The sequence below is a fragment of the Erpetoichthys calabaricus genome, chromosome 16, assembly GCF_900747795.2.
Source record: "Erpetoichthys calabaricus chromosome 16, fErpCal1.3, whole genome shotgun sequence".
NCBI classification, from domain to species: Eukaryota; Metazoa; Chordata; class Cladistia; order Polypteriformes; family Polypteridae; genus Erpetoichthys; species Erpetoichthys calabaricus.
Window position 1 is genome coordinate 92,716,803 of NC_041409.2, and position 23,082 is coordinate 92,739,884.

General features: G+C 42.0%; 2 protein-coding genes across 2 annotated transcripts in view; both read right to left on the reverse strand.

Moving 5' to 3' along the window:
• LOC114666880 (uncharacterized) overlaps positions 1 to 23,082 on the reverse strand; it is an 80,560-nt gene that overhangs the window by 35,751 nt on the left and 21,727 nt on the right. The window lies entirely within an intron of this gene.
• On the reverse strand, positions 1,054 to 12,650 carry LOC114666939 (uncharacterized). Its single transcript, XM_028821986.2, has 5 exons — positions 12,592 to 12,650; positions 8,920 to 8,946; positions 2,266 to 2,571; positions 1,412 to 1,756; positions 1,054 to 1,263 (listed from the first exon to the last, which is right to left on the reverse strand). The coding sequence occupies exons 1-5, from the start codon at positions 12,626 to 12,628 to the stop codon at positions 1,223 to 1,225; spliced, it is 756 nt and encodes a 251-aa protein (XP_028677819.1). The 5' UTR covers positions 12,629 to 12,650; the 3' UTR covers positions 1,054 to 1,222.

Genomic DNA, 23,082 nt, shown 5'->3' on the forward strand with positions numbered 1-23,082 from the left:
TTCTCCTCTCTCCACAGAGGACCTCTGGAGCTCTGACAGAGTGATCATTGGGTTCTTGGTCACCTCCCTGACTAAGGCCCTTCTCCCCCGATCGCTCAGTTTAGATGGCCGGCCAGCTCTAGGAAGAGTCCTGGTGGTTTCAAACTTCTTCCACTTACGGATGATGGAGGCCACTGTGCTCATTGGGACCTTCAAAGCAGCAGAAATTTTTCTGTAACCTTTCCCAGATTTGTGCCTCGAGACAATCCTGTCTCGGAGGTCTACAGACAATTCCTTTGACTTCATGCTTGGTTTGTGCTCTGACATGAATTGTCAACTGTGGGACCTTATATAGACAGGTGTGTGCCTTTCCAAATCATGTCCAGTCAACTGAATTTACCACAGGTGGACTCCAATGAAGCTGCAGAAACATCTCAAGGATGACCAGGGGAAACAGGATGCACGTGAGCTCAATTTTGAGCTTCATGGCAAAGGCTGTGAATACTTATATACATGTGCTTTCTCAGTTTTTTATTTTTAATAAATTTGCAAAAACCTCAAGTAAACTTTTTTCACGTTGTCATTATGGGGTGTTGTGTGTAGAATTCTGAGGAAAAAAAATGAATTTAATCCATTTTGGAATAAGGCTGTAACATAACAAAATGTGGAAAAAGTGATGCGCTGTGAATACTTTCCGGATGCACTGTAAAGAACTGTTGGAGACCCAGCAAGTCGGGAGGAGATGGACAACGCTTGCTGGGAGGTGTGGAGGAGACCGAATATTGTGTTTAGTGCTGAGTTGTGTGTTATTATGGCTGTGGTGCTTTGGAGGCTCTGGAAAAGAAGAAATAATTAAAAGAATACTTTCGTGTCCAGAGAGTCCGTCTGTTGGGTTTAAGGGGCAACAGCGACCTCTAGCGTTCTTACAATGCAAAGACTTTATTTTAAAGACGTCTCTTTCGAGAAAAAAATGACAGTATACCCCTGATCTCAAATGCAAATTAGCCTGTGTAGTTCTAATTATTAAAGCATTACCTGTAATGAAGAAGAAAAGACAAAGGGGTTAAGTTGAGGTCTCACAAGATGCCCCATTTAATAAAAGGATCCAGACGACAAAAGAAAGAAAGGAACAAAACGTGCATAAACAAAGGGTGAAAAGAAAAAAGCCATCCGGATCTGAAGCTGGTCCAAGGGGGAATGCTGACTTCCAGGTGGACAGAAGTGGGGTGGGGGGGGGGGCGCTTTAGATGACATGTCCCAGATCTTCCGGCCTTTTCTCTTTCACTGTAGGAGAACAAGCAGAACGTGTTAGTGGTCCGCGTCACGCTCTAATCCTCTCCCATATTTTCCCTTTCCCTGCCTGCTCGATATGCCCTGGATACCAGCAGTGATAAAATGAAATGGTGCCATTCACCAAATGGGTGGCACTCACCTGCCTGTGTCGTTCGTCTCTGTTGTCCCGGTTTCCTTCTGTTTATCACAGTCACTGTCACTGAGTTACTGCGTCTCTCAAAATGACCTTCGGCCTCTGGAAATCTTTTCCACACATCCAGTGTGTAATCGCAGGTCAGCAGCACCTGTCCAGGCCCGGTCCACCTCATCAGCTCCCCCCAGGTCATATTCCAGCTGCACCGTCCATCCTTGAGTGGGATCTTGTCACCGTACAGCTGGCACTTCACTCCAGCGTGGGATCCTTTCACTTCACAGGAGACACGAATCGTCTTCTTCAGAGAGGTGGACCTCGGTGTCACCCGTAGAATGGCTTTCTCTAAAGGACCTGATGATTGTATAAAAGAGAGAGTGTACTGCGTTACTGGGGTTCAGTCTGAGCCAGCGGGGGGAAATGGAGGGCTGATATGACCAGTTGTTCTTACAAAAGCAGAAAGTAGAGGTCACTGGTGGCACATGATGGCCTCCTCAGCAAGCCACTGTCACTTCTCTTACTGCCTTAATCAATTCTGATTGGTCACTGGTAGCCCATGCCTCTTCTTGAGCCTAAGAGTTCTCAAGGTCCATATCTCAACTTTCTGACCCGTCCACTCCCTTGCGGACACTGTCCTCGTTTACCTGCCCTAACCCTACGTCTATGGTGAGGCCCACAGCAAGCAGAGTGTAGTATGGGTGCCAGGAATCATGGGGCAGAATATAATGAAAAATGTGCTTCCCAGTTGTGCACTGGATGCTGGCCTTATGGACATTAAGGATGAGGCGCTGAGAGATAGCAGGAAGTCTCAACGTCCACCTCGTGGCTTTGTTGTTTCGTGTAACAATTGTGACGTGTCTTACCTAATAGCAGCACTTCTTTAGGGTCACTGCGGGGCGAGAGTTGACCCCCAGTTTCTTGGTTGGTCTGATAGTCGCAGCTCAGCTGCAGTGTCTTGAAGTTGCCTGTGTCCTCATCCAGTTGTCTCCTGGTCACCTCAAACTCACACGTGTTTCCAGTCGTAGTCTCGGTGGTCACAGAGGTGTTTCCCACGTACAAGGTGCACGTTACTTTACCGGGAGAGCCGTCCATTACACAGAGAGCAGTGAGTCTGTTATTTGTGGCCAGCACGTTGTTAATCAAGATGAAGTCGGGCTTCTCCATCGAGGCTGTAGGACAGACAGACAGACAGTAAGGCTGTGTTATCTCAAAGCTCTGCCTCTTGGTGGCTTAACACCTCAGTCTGTGCATCTCCTAGACGAATTGAGACATCAGTGACAGACACAAACCCTGAGCCCCTCACACCACATCACCCCAATAACAGAACTGGCCCTCAAGTGTGTGCGTCTCCTTTTTTAATTGTTCACGGCACACCTTAAATTTTTTGTCAATTGCCCTTCGGGGCCACCGTAGTTTCTATACTTAAAGATGCTTTACCATCAGTACGCACTACTCATTCAATAGAGCACCTTGCATGTCATGCTATTAGGCACGTTAAGGCACAATTTAAAACTGTGTGCCCCCCCCATGCCTTACACATGGCAAGGCAGATCACTTACTGAGACTAATCTGTAGTCAGAGGGACAAGAAATAGTTAGAATATACCAGTCCAACTCAGATTGTGGGGGTTATAAGAACCTCCAATAGACTGTGCACTAATATATATGACTTAAATAACTAGCAAATGGCTCTTACAAGCAGCGTGTTCACTCTGTTTTAACATTTGATGGCCACAATTTCCACCCAGCCCAGTGCAGTGATCTTGGGGTCCGTCTCCACCTTATTCTGTGGCACTGCTGGTTTGCCCCCGAGTTCAGTAACACAAATCCTCAAATTTCACCCTAACCAAGCTTACGTTGGCGTGACACCATCAGCCACACATTTTCAACTTCACAGAGTTCATCAATGCATACATTAAGTTGTTTCTTATAGAAAACTAGTTGATTACCCCGTGGCTTCGCTCACTGAGTGCAAGGGAAAAAAATAAAATGTAGTCTATAAGTTATTACAGTAAAACATTAATATTTTAAGAAGTAAAGATACATTGAGCACTACTGGACTGGTTTCGGGTAGACTACACTTTAAAGCAGTCCTGGCTGGGGCTGCTGGGGTCAAAGGTGGCCACAGGTAGTTAAAAGGAGGGCAGAGGGCAAAAGGAAAAAGAGAAAAGTTTGTGTGTGCTGCGGTTATCTGTTGTTTCTGCCTGCTGTTATTGGAACTTTAATCATTGTGTCCTGGACTGTATTCGTTTGTTGGGGTCTGGATCGTCTGTCTACCTGTGCACTGAGGACTGTGTTGAATTCATTGGTTTTCCGGAAGAGTGGAGCGCTCCTGAATCATCCATCTGATTTCATCCCTTCAGTAACTACCGGTAGGACTGTATTTTTCTTTCACCCTTTCAACATACAGATCGCTGGACTTAACTTTGTCACTACTCATCTTCATCCGGTTTGGTTTATATGGACTTTGCTGTGTGGTGTCTGTGTTTATATGTTAAATGTAATATCGCCGAAGGGGTCAGGGGTGGTATTACTGTTTTCATTAATTATTTTTGGGTCATTATATTTGTAATTGTTTGCCTTTCCCAGTGTGCTTTATTGTCTCTGTTGTGAGTGTGTGTGGGTCGATCCAAGGCTGGGGACGTTCCTGAGATCTCTTCTATTAAAATAAATAAATCACCCTCATCTTTGACGGTGTGAATCTTAGCGGCCCCTGACCGCTACAACACAACAGGTAAGTGGAACTAACAGCAGCTAAAATGTATTTGGATCATCTCTCGGTAGTAGATCCCTTTTGAAAGGCGCTACACGACTGCTATGGTATAGAAATTACATTTTCTATGTGAACGTCCAAATTTCTGCCTGATAAGCTTGCACTATGTGCCTGTGATTTAAGACAAAAATAATTCTGATAAATGTGGACGCTGCCCTTCCATGCTTAACAGGCAGAAGGTCCAAACAATTCGCAAGTCCAACACTTTACATGAAGAGGTCTGTACATCTTATTAGATGTAAACTCTCCATCTTCTTAAAATAATTGATCACAAAAGCAACCTTGAATGTTGTGGGGTTTTAGTGACCCGAACTCACCTTAAGGGACAGTAAGTAGTCGTGCAGAGCAATTAATAAACAGAGTCCTGCTTCGATGGCGCCGATTACACTCATTCGCAAAGATTTTCACTCTCCCAGGAGCCGACGGGACACTTGAAGTGTCAGAAACAGTGCGAGAAGAGAGGACGCTGCCCGAAACTGCAAAGCTCTCGACCTGGCGGAGCAGCCCGACATCACGCACTGTTTCTGACACTTCAAGCATCCACTTTGTTCTCACGACCCCTCGCCACTGAAGGTGGTCTCGTCTTCACATTGTTTACAGGTCGGCGCAGTTAAAAAGTAAAAAGACGCAAAGCTGTTTTCCTCATCTCTTCTACTATCAAGTACTGCCAACTAAAAAAAAGTTACAATGTGGCAGTTTCTACGACAGTCGTGGAGGAATAAATAAAACTTCTCTGTTAGAACGCGCCTGGCAGCGGATGGCTCAGCGCTGTAGTCCAGACAGGAGGGGTGGGAGAAGGCGACGTGGGGCGCACACAAATAATAACAATTCATAAAGACGATATAAAAATGGCGTCCACAAACGAAGTGATTAGTTCCTGTATTATAATATGTTCTGTGGTCATAGGTAATTTCCATATCGTGTGGTCATACGTAATTTCCGTTTCATACGTAATTTCCATATCGTGTGGTCATACGTAATTTCCGTTTCATACGTAATTTCCATATCGTGTGGTCATACGTAATTTCCGTTTCATACGTAATTTCCATATCGTGTGGTCATACGTAATTTCCGTTTCATACGTAATTTCCATATCGTGTGGTCATACATAATTTCCGTTTCAAACGCGAAAAGAATTTTATATATATAGATTCCAGATTATGAGCTCAAAAAAAGTGACCCTCAGTATGTGTATTTGGGATATACAGGGGCAACACCCGCCATAATCAAACAACTTGCACCCCTGATCCAAAAATCTCATTTTCTCATGAGGGGCAAGTCACCGTAAAGGCCGTTTGTCTTTGATTTTGACAGACCTGTTGTCAAATGACGAGTGACCTGTTCCCAAAGTACGAGGGTACTCCGACCCCTTCACTTTGTCGACACTTTGAGTTGTAGATTTAATCTTAAATGGATGCATTTGTCATTTTTTAACTCATCAAATCTGCACTCAATAACACATAACAAAGGTTTGCAAATTTATTAAAAATCCTTCATCATTCATTTATATAACTTTAACAAAAATGCAAACCGAGACAAATTTGATTTACTTGGGGGGGAACAAAATCTACTTCTAAGCAATATGAGCTGTTGGTTTGAACCTCACTATGCAAAATTATTTACAGCAAAATTGGAGGAAGATTTTATGTCAACGTGTGCCTTAAAACCAACGTTGTGTCTCTGTTACACAGCTGACATCTTCATAATCTGGACCACCAGTGAGGAGGACCTCCTCCATTTTCATAACGAATGAAATTCTTTCCACCCCAACATAAAGCTGAAGCTGAATTACTCAAAAATAGAAGTCAGCTTCCTTGACACGGCCATTCAACTGAAAGATAACCCCCTTGTAACTTCTGTTTTTCATAAACCGACAGACAGACGGACCTACCTGAGAAGTGATAGCTTCCACCCCAAGCATATAAGGAGCTCCATTATTTTCAGCCAAGCAATACGTTACAATCGTATTTGCTTAGACCCGACAGACCTCATTAGACAAGGTTATACCCCCAAAACATCCATCCATCCATTATCCAACCTGCTATATCCTAACTACAGGGTCACGGGGGTCTGCTGGAGCCAATCCCAGCCAACACAGGGCGCAAGGCAGGAAACAAACCCTGGGCAGTGCACCAGCCCACCGCAGGGCACACACACACACACACACCAAGCACACACTAGGGACAATTTAGAATCGCCAGTCCACCTAACCTGCATGTCTTTGGACTATGAGAGGAAACCCACGCAGACACGGAGAGAACATGCAGACTCCACGCAGGGAGGACCCTGGAAGCGAACCCTGGTCTCCTAACTGTGAGGCAGTAGCGCTACCCACTGCGCCACCATGCCGCCCCACCCCCAAAACAACAGACACTCAAATAAGAAGATCTACTTACATACCCAGAGACAACCTTCTGGAATATAAAAACAAGAACCGCATCCCCCTTGTTGTCACCCACAAACCACATCTTGCAGCATTTCAAAAAATTATAAAAGAACTTCAGCCAATGCTAAATAATGATGACACGCTGAAAGACGTATTTCCAGAATCTCCCCCACAGCTTACAGACAACCACCAAACCTGCAGCAACTAAGAGTCCGAAGTGCCCTAAGTGAACCAAAAGAAAATGGCACATCTCCCTGCCTACAGAAAAGATGTAAAACGTGTGCTCACATTTATAATACAGACCGTATAGTTATACCACACTGCCGACTAGAACGTCACATAAAGGGATCATTCCTGCAGATCATCTCATGTGGTCACCTCATTCTCTGTATGAAATGTCCTGACACTGCACTCTATGTGGGAGAAACTGGTCAAACACTCCGCCAGAGAATGAACTTCCACAAGTGCCACATCAAGCATGGCAACACAGATGTTCCAGTAGCGGCTCACTTCAACAGCCATGGACACTGTGAGAGAGACTTTAAAGTCACAGGGCTTAGGGGCAACTTCAGAACACAGCAAGACAGAAAAGAGTGAGAAGTTAAACTGATGCTAAAATTGAACACATTACAACATGGTGTAAACAGAGACAAGAGTTTTATGGCCAGATATGAGGATTGTTTGCATCTCTCAGACTGACAACCTGACTACAGACACACATTGTATAGAAAAACTCATCAGATAGTTCAAAAGACTTTGTTGGACAGTTATCTTATCAAAAGATCTTGACTAGACATTGTTTCCTCTCTTGCTAAATGAATCTTAGCCTGAAGAGATCTACCTGTATTAATTTTTTCCATCTAAGATGTCTCACTTAAAGGTTTTCCAATGTTGTTTCTTGTCCTAGTGTGTATATAAACACCAGGAACTCCAGTTTCTGTATTACATTTTACCTGAAGAAGGGGCCTGAGTTGCCTCAGAAGTTTGCATATTGTAATCTTCTTAGTTAGCCAATAAAAGGGGTCATTTTGCTTGACTTCTCACAACATCAGAAACTTCAAAAAGACTTTGGTGGAGAGTTATCTAATAAGAAGATCTTCACCCTACATTGTTCTCCTCTCCTGCTAAATTAATCTTAGCCTGAAGAGATGTATTAATTTTTTAATTTAAGATATCTCACTTAAAGGTTTTCCAATGTTGTTATTTGTCCTGCTGTCTATATAAACACCGGGAACTCCAGTTTCTGTATGACACCAGCAAGCCCGCGATTCTCGAAAGAATCGCAAATCCAAGAATGGCAATCACTTGTTGTTCCCTCCGATATGTGGAGGGATGATATATCATGGAGGGTGGGTGCGTCCTGGGAAAGTTCATTTAATTAAATAAATATATTTGTAGTAAAGTGGGCTCTTTTTGGAGCTGTGACTCATCTGGTACAACCTGGCGTGCACATGTTACCTCAGGTGTATTTCACAGGTCGTAGCCATGCTAAAGGTTTCATTTAATTAACTACACATACAGTATTTGTACTACAGCGGTTTCTTTGTGTGGGCGCGTTCGTTCATTGTATTTATCCATACAGGCTCGTTTTGTATTTCCGTTACTCCACCTACCGACTCTGGGAAGCCGCTGCGTTTGACTCTGGGGCGCCGCAGCGCATTTGTACTACAGTGGTTTCTTTGTGTGGGCGCCTTCGTTCATTGTTGTTATCCATATGGGCGGAGCGCGTTGTGGGCGCGTTCGTTCATTGTGTTTATCCATACGGGCTCATTTTGTATTTCCGTTAGTTGAGCTCTTTCATTATGGAGCCGTGACGTGTTTGCTTCTGGTGTGTCTGAAGTGGGCGCCACCTACTGACTGTGGGAAGCCGCTGCGTTTGACTCTGGGGCGCCACGGCACAGTGCGCATGCGTTTCGGTGCGCCCATGCATAAATTAATCTGTGGTTTAGTAATATAGATCTGCCTGAAGAAGGGGCCTGAGTTGCCTCGAAAGCTTGCATATTGTAATCAGTTAGCCAATCAAAGGAGTCATTTTGCTTGACTTCTCACTACATCCATAATGAGTAACATGGTACAACACCCTAGTACTATAAGCAATATGAAAAAACAACATCATAATATTTCACAAATAGGACCAAAAAGTGAATATTAAATGATAATGGGAGCTGTGAGACTTTACTGAAGGATGCTGGGAAATGGAGCCCCTGTTGAGAGGAGCACAGAAGAAGCGGACGTGACAAGGGGTTTAAGTTGTAATAAGTCACCAATAGCAGAACCAGAAAGTGAGTACAAAGGTTTTACACCGAATTCTAAATAACCAACCACCACCACCATCGAGGCCCAACCGAGGTGAACTTACCCTGCGTGGCATCAGTCTTCACCCGGGCTGCAAAGAAACAAGAAGATGGTTTGGATTAGCTTTCTATATCTGCGCAATAATACCAACGCCTTAAGAAAACCCAAGTGGCCTGATCACACACAAGATGTCACACCTTGCACTGGACCACTTCCTTTGTCACACGGCCTGCTTCTACTGCTTCCTGGTGTCCTTCTCGAGCCACGGAGTTCAAACTGGCTTCCTGCATTTCACAGACACTCAGAAGCTGCTAATGTCACATCTTTGTTTTTTTTTAAGTGTCACAGTCACTCGTGTCCTTGATTTTCACTTTGTTTTCATATTCACCCATCTCCAGTCTCGTGATACGTCTTTTCTGTTGTCCTTTGCCATCCTCCTCACTTCCTCCTTGTCGCCTGTTTTTGCTTCGGTTAAAAAATTTCCGTCCACTTGTAGCGGCGCTACTTAAATTGCCTACAACTCTCAGCAGTATCATACCATTGAGCAGATTCAGAGGGTGCAAGGGTTGCTGGGAAGAAGGATAATTAAACAGGCTCGTTAAAAAGGCGCCAAAAAGACGCAGTGGGAATCACAATCGACCGTCTGTATTTGTTCCTACGTATTACACACACTGTTGGATTACAGTTTCTTCTGGATGTGTGTTCTTGTCCTGCGCCTGCTTGTCCGTGTGATTTCATTATGGATGGATACGTCTTTGTCTGGGGAGCGTTCCCAATCACACCGTATCGTCAATGCTACACTGGGAACCTGGTAGGACAAAACTTTACATTTGATTCAGAGGGCACTTGCTGCACTGGACAGCATTTGCATTTTACTGTTAGTGTTAATTGCTTATGGAGTGGCATGTATTGTTTTGTTCGATATCGTGTATGTAAATAATAATCGCCGACAGGGAAACGGGGATGGATTTGTGTACATGTTGGTTTGTTTAAAACTTTTTTTTGCCTTCTTTATTTTACCTAATAATGTGATACAGTACCTGCCAAATATTACAAAGACTACATGACCCGTGTTTCTCCCTTATTGGGGCTCATCAGGTGTACGCACTTTTGCATCCCCTCATGGGGATCGAACCTTGGATGTCAGCACCTGAGATGAAGCCTCTGATGTTGCGCCATGGAGACTGGTTCACTTATTTGACACAGTGAAGATTAGAGTACAGTATTACATACTTACTTCTGAACTGCAATCTGATTATTTAGGTGGTCACCTACCAGGTAACACTGGTGGTTGGTCGGCCAGTCGGCAAACATCTGCCCCGTCCTATCAGTTTCGAGAAGAGGCTCATAGATTCAGAACTTAAGCTTGTGGCTTCTCTTTGATACTCGATGGCCTCATTGTAGTCATTTTTCATTACAAGAATTCTGGACATTCACTGCATCAACGGGCCTCATCGTGTCTGGACTGAGCGTGTAGTTGTTACATTTTGATTTTGTTAGCCAAGCGTTTGAGTGTTCATCAGGGCTGGATTAAGACGAAATTGGGCCTGATGCTGCAGCCCAAAAAAGGCCTATTTTTTCTCGGCATTGGTGCATCTACATTCGACACTCACCATACATGCGCACTCAGACCGACCAAGGAGCCTTAATTGCTTGCGACACAACCAGCCAGCCTTTCTTGAACATGAATAATAATAATGACATAGTATCGTAACAACTCGAGATTAACATCAAACTATGTAACATCAACATTCAATAGCAATTGTCTGAAAAGTGCACTTAATGCAGAAGAGGCCAAACCAGATCAACTTAACTTAAGCATATTGTCACCCTAACTACTGCGTTAGTGCAGCTAACTTATATTGCTGTTTTTCGAGCCTTAGCAAGCGCGAATTGTTCGATCGGGCCGGCTTTTAGTTTCACCTTTACAGATAACCATTTAAATAGCCATCGATTTTTACTGTACAACTAACTTTCAAGGTGAAAAATTTACTACGTGGCACTTACCGAACAATAATAAAGTGGCAAGAATCCCCAAGATATTGCAAAAAACGCAGCTAAATTATTAAGTAAACTGTTTAACGTAAAATTGACAGCATTAACTTGAAATCTTCGGTTAACAATAAACACAACAACGTTATAGTTACGTCACAGCGCAAAGAACAATAGTAACTGTATAATAAGTAACGCTGTGTCTAGGCGTCCGAAAGTCGGACTCCAAATTTCATTCTAAGAATTATTTTGAGGTTAATATAGCAAACGAAAACTGTTCAGCTTCTGGAAAATTCTCGTCTGTTTTCATCTGGGCCTGTTTCAGGAATGAGCCTAATGCTACAGCATCAGTAGCACCCACCGTAATCCGGCCATGGTGCTCATATATGTGAACATTTATTGCAAATGCATTTGCAGAAGAACTCTGAGCCAATGCTTGGACGTGGGCGCTATACAGAAATAAACTGAACAGAAGTGCAGGAAATGGACACTTCCTTACCGCCACGCAGAAGAGGAAACTGCTGGGGTATAAACAGACCTTTTCTACACTCTTTGCTGAGTTTGGATTTTCTTACATGAGTGTTTGATGCCATGTGAGACATTCGGTTCTATTCCATGAAACGGATCGACTTCCGGCTGAACTCTACAACAACTCCTTGTACTTTCAGTTGGCACCATTAACTCCCAGTCCAGGGTCTCCAGTCTCGAGTCCCAGCAAGCATTCACTGATGTGTCGTGACATATAAATGCAAACGCTACAGCCAGTGAGGACCAGTCATTTAGCTGGTAGGGCCCGAAGCAGGCTGTGCTTAATAAGCCTCTTAGTTGCTGGTTTGATACGCATCTGTGGCTCACTGTGTGACCCTGAGGAGGACCTTAACCTGCCTGAGCTCCAGTTGTCCAAGTCTACACTGACATTGGAGAATGACAGTAGCCGAATACAGGAGGCTCTGGGATGCCAAGAAAAATTGCTCACAAAATGATCACGCCTGTAAAGCAAGTTGAGATGTGTTGAGAGAGGAAAGGCACTATATTATATATATGAGTTAATTTCTCTTCAGTTCTATTTTAACATATGGATGAAAGTCAGTCAGTCATTTTCTAACCTGTTGAGGTGCTGTAGCCAATCCCAGCTAGCAGAGGGCACAAGGCAGGACCAAACCCAGGACAAGTTGCCACTCCATCACACGACACACACACACACACCTGGTCCAAGTTAGTATCGCCAATCCACCTAACCTGCATGTCTTTGGACTCTGGGAGGTAATCACAGCACCCAGAGGAGACCCACATACAGACACGGGGGGAACATAGAAAACTTCACACAGGGAGGACCAGAGACACAAACCCCAGTCTACCACTGCGCTACCGTGCCACCCAACAGCTTATCCAAAAAGCATTATTTGGGAGACCATTTGGCATTGCAGTGAAAGGTTCCAGACTGTAAACACTCGAGGTGTGGGTTCAGCAACTCAGTGACACCAATTGAGTCACTTCACCTCCAAAGGCTCCAGCTGCACACGTTTAGAAGTTTACACTCTGCCTTTGAGATTTTATGGCATTTCTGCCATTAACACATCATCTCTGGAGGCTCACCTCTATTCAGAGACCCAGACTACGTCTTTCACCACAGAAACAACAAAAGTTACTTCAATCGCAGAAAAAGCTGGACCACTGTCCATATTTGACAAAGACCACAAGAGAATCACCACACTGTGGCACAGAGACAGACAGACATACTCACAGATTGTGAAGAGGAGAAGCAAGCAGAGACACCGCATGATGATGAAAGTGGGAGCAGAAAATGAGAGAAAAAGAGAAGAGCGAGGGAAGGGTCTCATAAAAAGGGGAAACTCAGTTGTAAGAGTGGAGAAATAGCACCATCTAGTGGACAACTGGCACTTAGCAAAAAAAAAGCCAGAGAAAGAAGAGGAATTGGATAGATAGATAGATAGATAGATAGATAGATAGATAGATAGATAGATAGATAGATAGATAGATAGATAGATAGATAGACATGAAAGGCACTATACAGTATAATAGATAGATAGATAGATAGATAGATAGATAGATAGATAGATAGATAGATAGATAGATAGATAGATAGATAGATAGATAGATAGGAAAGGCACTATATGATAGATAGATAGATAGATAGATAGATAGATAGATAGATAGATAGATAGATAGATAGATAGATAGATAGATAGATAGACATGAAAGGCACTATACAGTATAATAGATAGATAGATAGATAGATAGATAGATAGATAGATAGATAGATAGATAGATAGATAGATAGATAGATAGATAGATAGGAAAGGCACTATATGATAGATAGATAGATAGATAGATAGATAGATAGATAGATAGATAGATAGATAGATAGATAGATAGATAGATAGATAGATAGATAGACATGAAAGGCACTATACAGTATAATAGATAGATAGATAGATAGATAGATAGATAGATAGATAGATAGATAGATAGATAGATAGATAGATAGATAGATAGATAGATAGATAGATAGATAGATAGATAGGAAAGGCACTATATGATAGATAGATAGATAGATAGATAGATAGATAGATAGATAGATAGATAGATAGATAGATAGATAGATAGACATGAAAGGCACTATACAGTATAATAGATAGATAGATAGATAGATAGATAGATAGATAGATAGATAGATAGATAGATAGATAGATAGATAGATAGATAGATGGGAAAGGCACTATATGATAGATAGATAGATAGATAGATAGATAGATAGATAGATAGATAGATAGATAGACATGAAAGGCACTATACAGTATAATAGATAGATAGATAGATAGATAGATAGATAGATAGATAGATAGATAGATAGATAGATAGATAGATAGATAGATAGATAGATAGGAAAGGCACTATATGATAGATAGATAGATAGATAGATAGATAGATAGATAGATAGATAGATAGATAGATAGATAGATAGACATGAAAGGCACTATACAGTATAATAGATAGATAGATAGATAGATAGATAATTTTCAATTTTAAAATGACCTTTATTAACAATTATAACACAACTGCAGTCAAATTAACAGCCAACATTCAAAAACATTTAAAAGTAAAGTTTTCCTACTCAGACTTTAGTACCAGACATTCATTTTCCATGGAACATAAAACATCATTTACAGCCCAGATTTCACTAAATACATCTAATTGATTAATTAGTTTAAAGTATGCAAATTCAATCTTCAATCTCCTTTGAAGGAGGACCTTAAACATTAATAGGGCGTCAGTGGTTTTCAGACCTTTATCTCTATTTCTTCTTGTTTTTAAAGTTGCCATCTTGGCCTGGCCTAACAAAAAATTACAAAGTAAACATTCTCTTTTATGAATTCTCGACACCGACATTCCAAAAATATAAATGAGTTCATTAAATACAATCCCCAAATTCAACAACAATAAAGCAAGGAAAGTCAGCAATGGTTGTAATCTGGTACAATACAGGAATAAATGATAAATTGTTTCTTTCTGAAGGCAAAATGGACACTGATCTGTTGTGCTGGCGCCAATGGTTTTTAAGAATGAATTGGTAGCTAGTGCTACATGTAGAATCCTCCACTGCAGGTCCCCAACTCTTTTCTCAATGGGAGGTTTATATAAAGTCCTCCATGCTGGAGATGTCGTGTCATGCAGACACAGAGTGTTCCTCCAGAGGGTATCAGTCATTTCCTTCAAATGTATAAAATGGGACACTTTAAGACACCAGTCATACAATTCTTTTTTTGACAAATCTTGGAACAAAATTCCATTTATGTGATTAATTTTTAAAATTGAGTTTTTAGGCCTGATAAAATCCTTTACATTTGGTTTAATTCTAATATCACATTCAGGAGGTTCCGCCTCTTTTATGAGATCACCAGAGAAAAACTCCTCACACAGGGGACCTGCACCCAATTGCACTAAAGAGACTTGTAGTTTGTTAATAATCGACCCCCCAAAGCGGACAGACCTAATCCCGAGCTCATGTGTCACAGCTGCCTCAGACTTCCACTGGTTGCTGACCGGATCAATAAAGTCAGCTACTTTAGAAAAGCCTTTGCTCATAAGCAGGGAGTTCAAACTAACCGAGTCAAACTCCAAGGTTGGATTCCATACTACTGGTTCTTCAAGTAACCAGAAGACTGAGTCCAGATTAATTCCCACTCTGCTTGCTTTAGTATGCCAAATTAATAACATATTGCGGTAAAAAACGGGCAGCACAGACAGCGCCAATTGCTTGACGTCAATGAAAAGGAGTTGCAAATCAAAAAGAAGATTACCAACCCTATGAAAAAAAGCGAACGCCAAACTCCTCCACAGTAAAGGCTGAGGGGCGTACAAAAGACGCTGTAAATCTGTCAGCCTAAAAGCTTCAATTCTGCACAGAATGTCCACCAAGCCCTGACCACCTTCATCCACACTGCGTTTAACCCAATGAATTTTGTCCCAAAAAAAATCCAGCAAAATTCTCTGAATTTCTTTTAATAGCCAAAGTGGAGGATCTGCACACCTAAATTTATGCCAAAGCATTGAAGCAATTAAATTATTAATAATCAGCACTCTACCCCTAAAAGAGAGCTTGGTGACCACCCATTTCCATTTCTTCAGTCTCCCCTGAATTTGATCAATTAAGCCCTCCCAGTTATCAGCTGTGGCTCCAGACTTCCCAATGTAAATTCCCAGATGTTTAAACACCTTAGAATTCCATGTTAAACCACTTGGGAGGCTTGGGGGAGGACAGTCCCACTTGCCCATCAGAAAGGCGTTACATTTGGACCAGTTGACCCTGGCAGATGACACCGTTTGAAACACCTGTAAACAGTCCTTCAGCAGGACAACATCATTGGGTTCAGTGATGACAACTGTGACATCGTCAGCATATGCCACCACTTTAAAGGATGCAGTGGGACACACAGGCAATGACAGGCCATGAAGTAATTGGCGAAGTCTGTGGAGCAGGGGCTCTATGGACAGTGAGTATAACATACCAGAGAGTGCACACCCCTGACGAATGCCCCTTGTAACAGAAAATGGGGCTCCCAATCCTCCATTAATTTTTAAAACACTAAACACATTTGTGTACATTAATTTAATATAACCTAGAAAGGTCTCACCAAAACCAAACCTCTCTAGAACTTTAAATAAATACTGGTGGTCTACCCGGTCAAAGGCCTTTTCTTGATCCAATGAGATAAGACCCGCCTTAAACCCAAGAATCTCAGATGCAGATACCAAATCCCGCACAAAGAAAATGTTATCAAAAATACATCGTTCAGGGACACAGTATGACTGATCGAAAGCCACCAAGCAGTTCATAACAGTCCTCAGACGAAGAGCCAACGCTTTAGAAAAGATTTTGTAGTCCGAGCATAGTAGGCTGATTGGTCTCCAGTTCTTAATGTTGCAAAGATCCCCTTTTTTTGGCAAAAGAGTCAAAACAGCTCTCCGACAACTCACAGGAAGTTCTTTATCCCTGATGCTCTCCATGAACACAGTCAGGAAGTCCTTACCCATGACATCCCAAAAGGACTTGTAGAATTCGACGGGAAGTCCATCAATCCCAGGGGCTTTGTTCTGATTTAGACTCCCAAGAGCACTAGTGAGTTCCTCCAGCGATAGTGGCAGGTCGAGTACTTCCTTAGTGGATGGAGTCAACTGTGGTAAGTCATCAAAGAAAAATTCTGTGGTTGAAGACAAGTCCACGGTTTCTGCAGAGAATAAGTCTTTGTAAAATTTTAAGGCAAATTCCTTGATCTCCTCAGTCTCCGTCATTTCAGTCCCATCTGCAGTTTTCAGACAGTGAATGATTTTTGCCTGAGCAACCTTTTTCTCCAAAGAAAAGAAAAACTGCGTAGGGGCGTCTATGTGAGAAATATTCTGGAATCTCCCCCGGACAATGGCGCCCTTCACCTGTTCATCCAGCAGGGATCTTAGAGAATTTTTTTGTCTTGTAGGGACTCAAGCAAAGTGGCATCAAAACCGCTATCCAGTTTGGCTTGAATTAGCCCAATGTCCTCTTCCAGTTCTTTAATGGCCATGGTGACCTTTCTAGAAGAATGTTCAGAATAAAACTGGCAAAATAGTTTAATTTGGACCTTGGAGACATCCCACCATTGTTTCAGAGATGAGAATTCACTTTTGCTGAGTCTCCATTTGTCCCAAAAGAGATGAAAGTGTTGAAGAAATAGAGAGTCTTTAAGAAGTTTAGAGTTAAAGTGCCAGAAAGATTTAAAATTACTTTCAGACCCCAAAGAAAAACGAGTGAGAGCTAAACTATGGTCTGAAAACCCTGTGGGCAGAAGGCAAGAGCCCAAAATGAGGTTCAAATTGTGCTGTAAAGTATAAATTCTGTCCAGCCGTGCCATAGATAACATGCGACTGGAGGCCTTGAGCCATGTGTACTGTCTCGCTGTCGGGTTTAACTCCCTCCACACATCCACAAGTTCTTGCTGATGAAGGACCGACTGCAACACCTTGACTGACCCCGGGTGAGGCTCAGCGCCATTCCTGTCCATCACTGCATTGTCAGTGCAATTAAAATCACCAGCTAAGAACACGACATCCTCTGAACTGCACTCAGCGAGTACGTCTTTTAACAAAAGAAAAAAAGAAATTCTCTCTTTGCCCTCATTTGGAGCGTAGACATTTATAAAAATAATATTTTTCCCCTGAATATGAACAACAACCTTCATGAGACGGCCTTTAACTTGCTCAATACAGTCGATGGACTCTGGGAGAATTGCTTTACTGAAGAGCACTGCCACCCCTGCGCTGGCACTGGAGCCGTGGCTCAGAAACGTCATGCCACCCCAGTCCCTCTGCCACTCCGACTCATTCATTGGGTCAGTATGAGTTTCTTGAAGAAAAATCACATCAAGTTTTTTCTGTTCTAAATATTGAAAAAGTACGGCTCTCTTTGAGGAGTCTCTGCAGCCGTTAACGTTCAAAGAGCCCAAAGAGAGAGCAGGCATTAGAAAGAATAGAAATGGAGCAGCAATGACAACAAGAACTTTAACTAATGACAAAAAGAGGAACTGGTGTGGAGCCATTATGTGCTGGAGGTGAGAGACTTTCTAACTTTGCTGATAACATTCTTTAAACGATTAAATTCTTTTCTTTCCATTCCCAAAGGAACAGCATTACGCATAACACGCTTGGCTGAAACCAAAAAAAGTTCCAGGTCAGGAAAATGTTCTACAACATTGACCCTCCTTTTGCCTTCAAGAAAATCCAGAAAGCTCAGAATGCTTTCAGTGCTGTACTCCGTTTTTCCAAGAGTACCAGTTAAATTGTCACTTGACATGCAAGAGTCACTATCCTCACCACCCTGCTGACTCTCCTCACACTCTGGGCTAATTGTCACCTCTCTGGTATTTAAAAAGCGATTTTTTAAAGACACGTCAGCCCCCTCTGTCAGGTTCATTTTGTTACTTCTCTTTGCACCAACTCCACCGTCTGAGGTTTCTTTCCTCTTTCTGGGGAGTGTCGTCCATTCTTCTTCAACATTCATTTCCTCAACAATTCCAGCTTTTTCTTCCCTAACTGCACTACCTGAAGTGGTGCCTGGTTCAGTTTCTGCCACAGCTTTGAGATTCAAGAGAGGGCGAGCAGCTTCACTGTGGACTGTGGACTCAGGACTGGCCTCGGCCCGCTCATCCACCTTAGATGGCTCACAGGCAGTAGCAGCAGCAGCATTCATACTTTCAATGTCATCCACCTCAGTTGGTGACGTTTCTCTGATAAGCTGCATAACCTCAACCTCAGCCTCAGCTGGGCCCTTTTCTTCAGCCTGATGTATATTTAGATTAGAGGACTTCAACTAGGCCTTAGCCAATCCGTCCACTTCAGGCATTTTTGTCTCAGCTTTCTTTATTTCACTCCTTTCAACTGTGGAGCTACAACTGGGTATCTGATTTTCAGAACTTCCTGAAGTCAAGCTAAGAGTACCTGTGGCTACCTCACAGATAACAATCTGCTGATCTTCAGCATCGGAGTCGGAGTCCTCAGACTCATCCTCTACATCTGACTCCCTCACTACATGTATGTTACCTCCCATAGAATAACTTCCATCAGTTCTCTTACAATCAACTGCTTTGTGCCCTGCACAGCCACATTTAAAACATTTCATTGATTCAGAAGATATAAACACAATATAATCACATCCATCAACTTTGAATTTCAGAGCAACATCTAACTCATTGTAACCTCTGTTGAGGAGCATAAAAACCTGTCTCCTAAATGAAACCACATGCTTTAATTCTGGCTGTTTACACCCCAAAGGAATCAAAGTAATATCAGAAATAATCTCGCCATACCTGCGCAATTCATTACGTAGCAGTTCATTCTTCAAGAAAGGAGGAACATTAGAGATTATAATCCTCTTTGCAAGAGTTGAAAGCGGCAAAACAGAAATGAGGGTTCCATTAATAACTAGGCCTTCCTGGACCAGTTGGTGAACTAAGGCCTCCTCATTTAGAAATACCACAACTGCCTTATTCATTCGTGAAGCAGAAATAATGTTTTTACATCCAATTATTTTTCCAATTTCAGTAACACACTTCTCTACTGAAACTACTGGATCAACAATCAACTTGATGCCATTTCTTCTGCTAAGATTTTCAAAGCCATGTGGCAAAAGGCCTGGCTGTATCCCTCGGGACACAGCCATCCTAGCCACTTCTTTTTAAAAACAAAATACTATATAAACTTGAAATAATAACTATATACAAATAACAGAGCTAAAAATTAAGAGAAATGACTAGAAAAAAAAAAAGAATAAAAGAAAAAAAAGGAAAAAAAGAAAAAGCTACACTCACTCTCCTGCTAGCACAAAGGCCACTCCCACTCCAGACCAAAGCAATCGACACACAGAGTAACAGTAAGACAGGATAGATAGATAGATAGATAGATAGATAGATAGATAGATAGATAGATAGATAGATAGATAGATAGATAGATAGATAGATAGATAGATAGACATGAAAGGCACTATACAGTATAATAGATAGATAGATAGTTAGATAGGAAAGGCACTATATGATAGATAGATAGATAGATAGATAGATAGATAGATAGATAGATAGATAGATAGATAGATAGATAGATAGATAGATAGATAGATAGATAGATAGATAGATAGATGTGAAAGGCACTATATGATAGATAGATAGATGTGAAAGGCACTATATAATAGATAGATAGATAGATAGATAGATAGATAGATAGATAGATAGATAGATAGATAGATAGATAGATAGATAGATAGATGTGAAAGGCACTATATGATAGATAGATAGATGTGAAAGGCACTATATAATAGATAGATAGATAGATAGATAGATAGATAGATAGATAGATAGATAGATAGATAGATAGATAGATAGATAGATAGATAGATAGATAGATAGACATGAAAGGCACTATACAGTATAATAGATAGATAGATAGTTAGATAGGAAAGGCACTATATGATAGATAGATAGATAGATAGATAGATAGATAGATAGATAGATAGATAGATAGATAGATAGATAGATAGATAGATAGATAGATGTGAAAGGCACTATACGATAGATAGATAGATGTGAAAGGCACTATATAATAGATAGATAGATAGATAGATAGATAGATAGATAGATAGATAGATAGATAGATAGATAGATAGATAGATAGATAGATAGATAGATAGATAGATAGATAGATAGATAGATAGATAGATAGATAGATAATCATCAAAGAGTTCTTCCTACTTTCTGTGTAGTGACCAAACAATTGTTAACAAATCCAAACTCTCTTCTATTTTAGATCCTTCAAAGTAGCCATCATGACAACTTCACGCACTCTTGGACTTCTCCCAACCAGCCTGATGAGGTTCAAAGCCACCTGTGCCACTTTCCTAACAGTATTGAAGTAGCAGGTGACTGTGGTGGCCAGATCATCTGCTGCAGCGCCCCATCATTCAGTTCCTCTAACGTGGAACTCTTACACAAGCTGGGAGGTGTTTTGAGTCGTTGCCTTGTTGATAAACAAATGACAATCCAACTAAGCACAAACCAGATGGGATGGCATATCACCATGGTAGCCATGCTGTTTAAAATGTGCCTTTTCTTCGAAAGAAATTGCCAATACAGCTAAAGTCCCCCCACACTATCCCACCTCTTACCCCATGCTTCACAGTGAGAATCGCACATCCAGACATCAGTCAGTCACTTTCTCTGCATCTTGTGAAGACAGAACCTTTGGAACCAAAAATCTCAAACTTGGACTCATCAAACCAAAGGACAGATTTCCACTGGTCTGGTGCCCACTGCCTTATGTTTCCAGGCCCACCAAGGCTCTTCCTCTTGTTTCCTTCAGCGGTGGTTTCATTGTAGCAATTCTACCATGAAGATGTGACTCACACAACCTCCACCTCTGAGCAGAGAGTGTCATGCATCTGCTGCTTGAACTCTCTGGAGCATTTATTTGGGTAAATAAATTACATAAAATTGTATTGTTTGAAACAGAATAAACAGACGGTGGGCTGCGATTCGTCTTTTCACGTTGACTGTGATATCTGACCACCACTTTTTTTTCTTTCGGGCACCGTGTGACTTTCCAAACTTGAACTTTCGAGTGTCTCCGCCATTCTTTTGTTGCTTATACCACTGCTTAAACCAACAAATAGTGTGTTTTTCCTTGCCTTCACTTCGCTTTTGCTGAAATTCTTCTTTTTTTCACGTGCCTATTCCATTGTGTAGGGTGGAGTGGTGGCTTTGAGGTTAGGGATCTACGCTGGCAATCGGAAGGTTGCCGGGTTGAATCTTGTAAAATGCCAAAAGAGACTCTACTCCATTGGGCCCCAGAGCAAGTGCCTTTAACCTGCAATTGTTCGGTCCTGGGTATGATGTTAATCTGCATCCAGTCCTGCATGTAGGCCGTCCAACCTGCAGGAGACAATCCTGGGGGTTGGTGGCAGAATTGGCACTCCAGCCACCATAAAAAAACCTCCCACTGCTTCAATTCCATCTGAACTGGTGTGGTGCGGAGGTGTCACCTGTTGCATGGCTGCACTCGGGTCCTAATCTGGGATCTAGAGGTGTCATGTGGTGGGTGCAGCAATGCTCTGTATCAGCGTGTGCTCCTTACCTCTCTTTCCTCTCTTTTCCATTGTTTTTTAACCAAACACTGAACAGAAGGTGATATTTATATTGATTTGCAGATTAATAAAGTATCTATCTATCTATCTATCTATCTATTAAAAATATGTAAAATTATGGGAGGAGTCAGGGTGCGTTAAATTTCACGTTCATTGGGATTTACAAAGAGGAAGTGCATGGAACTTGGCATACGCATAGTTTAATGCACCTTGATTTTTTTGTGCATACGCACATTTCTGTTGTTGTCCATATGCCGTGTTTTAGTTTGAATTCAATGCACGGCGCTATACATGAGGCCCAAGGTCTTCATAAAGTATAAATTTTTATTCACAAAATGTTCTGTTACACTATGAAGCCCCAAAGAGCAGAAAGGCAATCCATGCAAACAAAATCCCAATACAAAGATCTGAAACAGAGCGCCGGTTCAAAATATCCAAAAATCACTAAGCACAGAAAAAAAAAAATCAGAGCAACTCACCAAATCTCCAAATGAACCACCAGGAACTGTGGGAGACCCTCTGGTTTTATAGGGCAGTGATTGGCAGGTGGCCCCGCCCACAGACGCATGAGACATAACACAGGTATTGAATAATACGCAAAAACAAATCAAAAATGAACAAAAGAGACATAAAAGTTGAATACGAAGCCAAGCCAGGGGAAGAGCCCTGGGACAGAAATCACAAAACGAGCGCCACGGCTGAGAGTCCTTCATCTGCTGCATGTTTTTATGCCAATAAAAGTCACATAAATGACATGAATCCGTGGATCAAATCTCTTTGATTGTTCCTCCATTCTCCTCCTCCCAAATGTGGCCTGCTGGGATGTGTGGGCCAATGAAGTGGACCCTCAGTGGACTTCATGCTGGGTCCTGCCTTCAGATTGGCAGCCACTGCCTTGGTCTGGCACACACGGCACATTATGGGGAACTCATCAGGGTGGGCAGCAATCATGGTACAGAGCGCTGGGTGGCATGATCCATGACTGACATGACAGAAAGCATTCAGCAAGCAGGCACTTAGCAGCCAAATCCTTCTCAGGGCCATCATTTACTCTCT

What these genes read in the sequence shown, in the direction of transcription:
- LOC114666939 (XM_028821986.2), bottom strand. Translation starts at nt 12,628, where the DNA reads ATGCGGTGTCTCTGCTTGCTTCTCCTCTTCACAATCT. An exon ending in GAAGACTGATGCCACGCAGG is followed by an intron (nt 2,572 to 8,919) that starts GTAAGTTCACCT and finishes TCTGTCCTACAG; the next exon opens with CCTCGATGGAGAAGCCCGAC. An exon ending in TAAAGAAGTGCTGCTATTAG is followed by an intron (nt 1,757 to 2,265) that starts GTAAGACACGTC and finishes TACAATCATCAG; the next exon opens with GTCCTTTAGAGAAAGCCATT.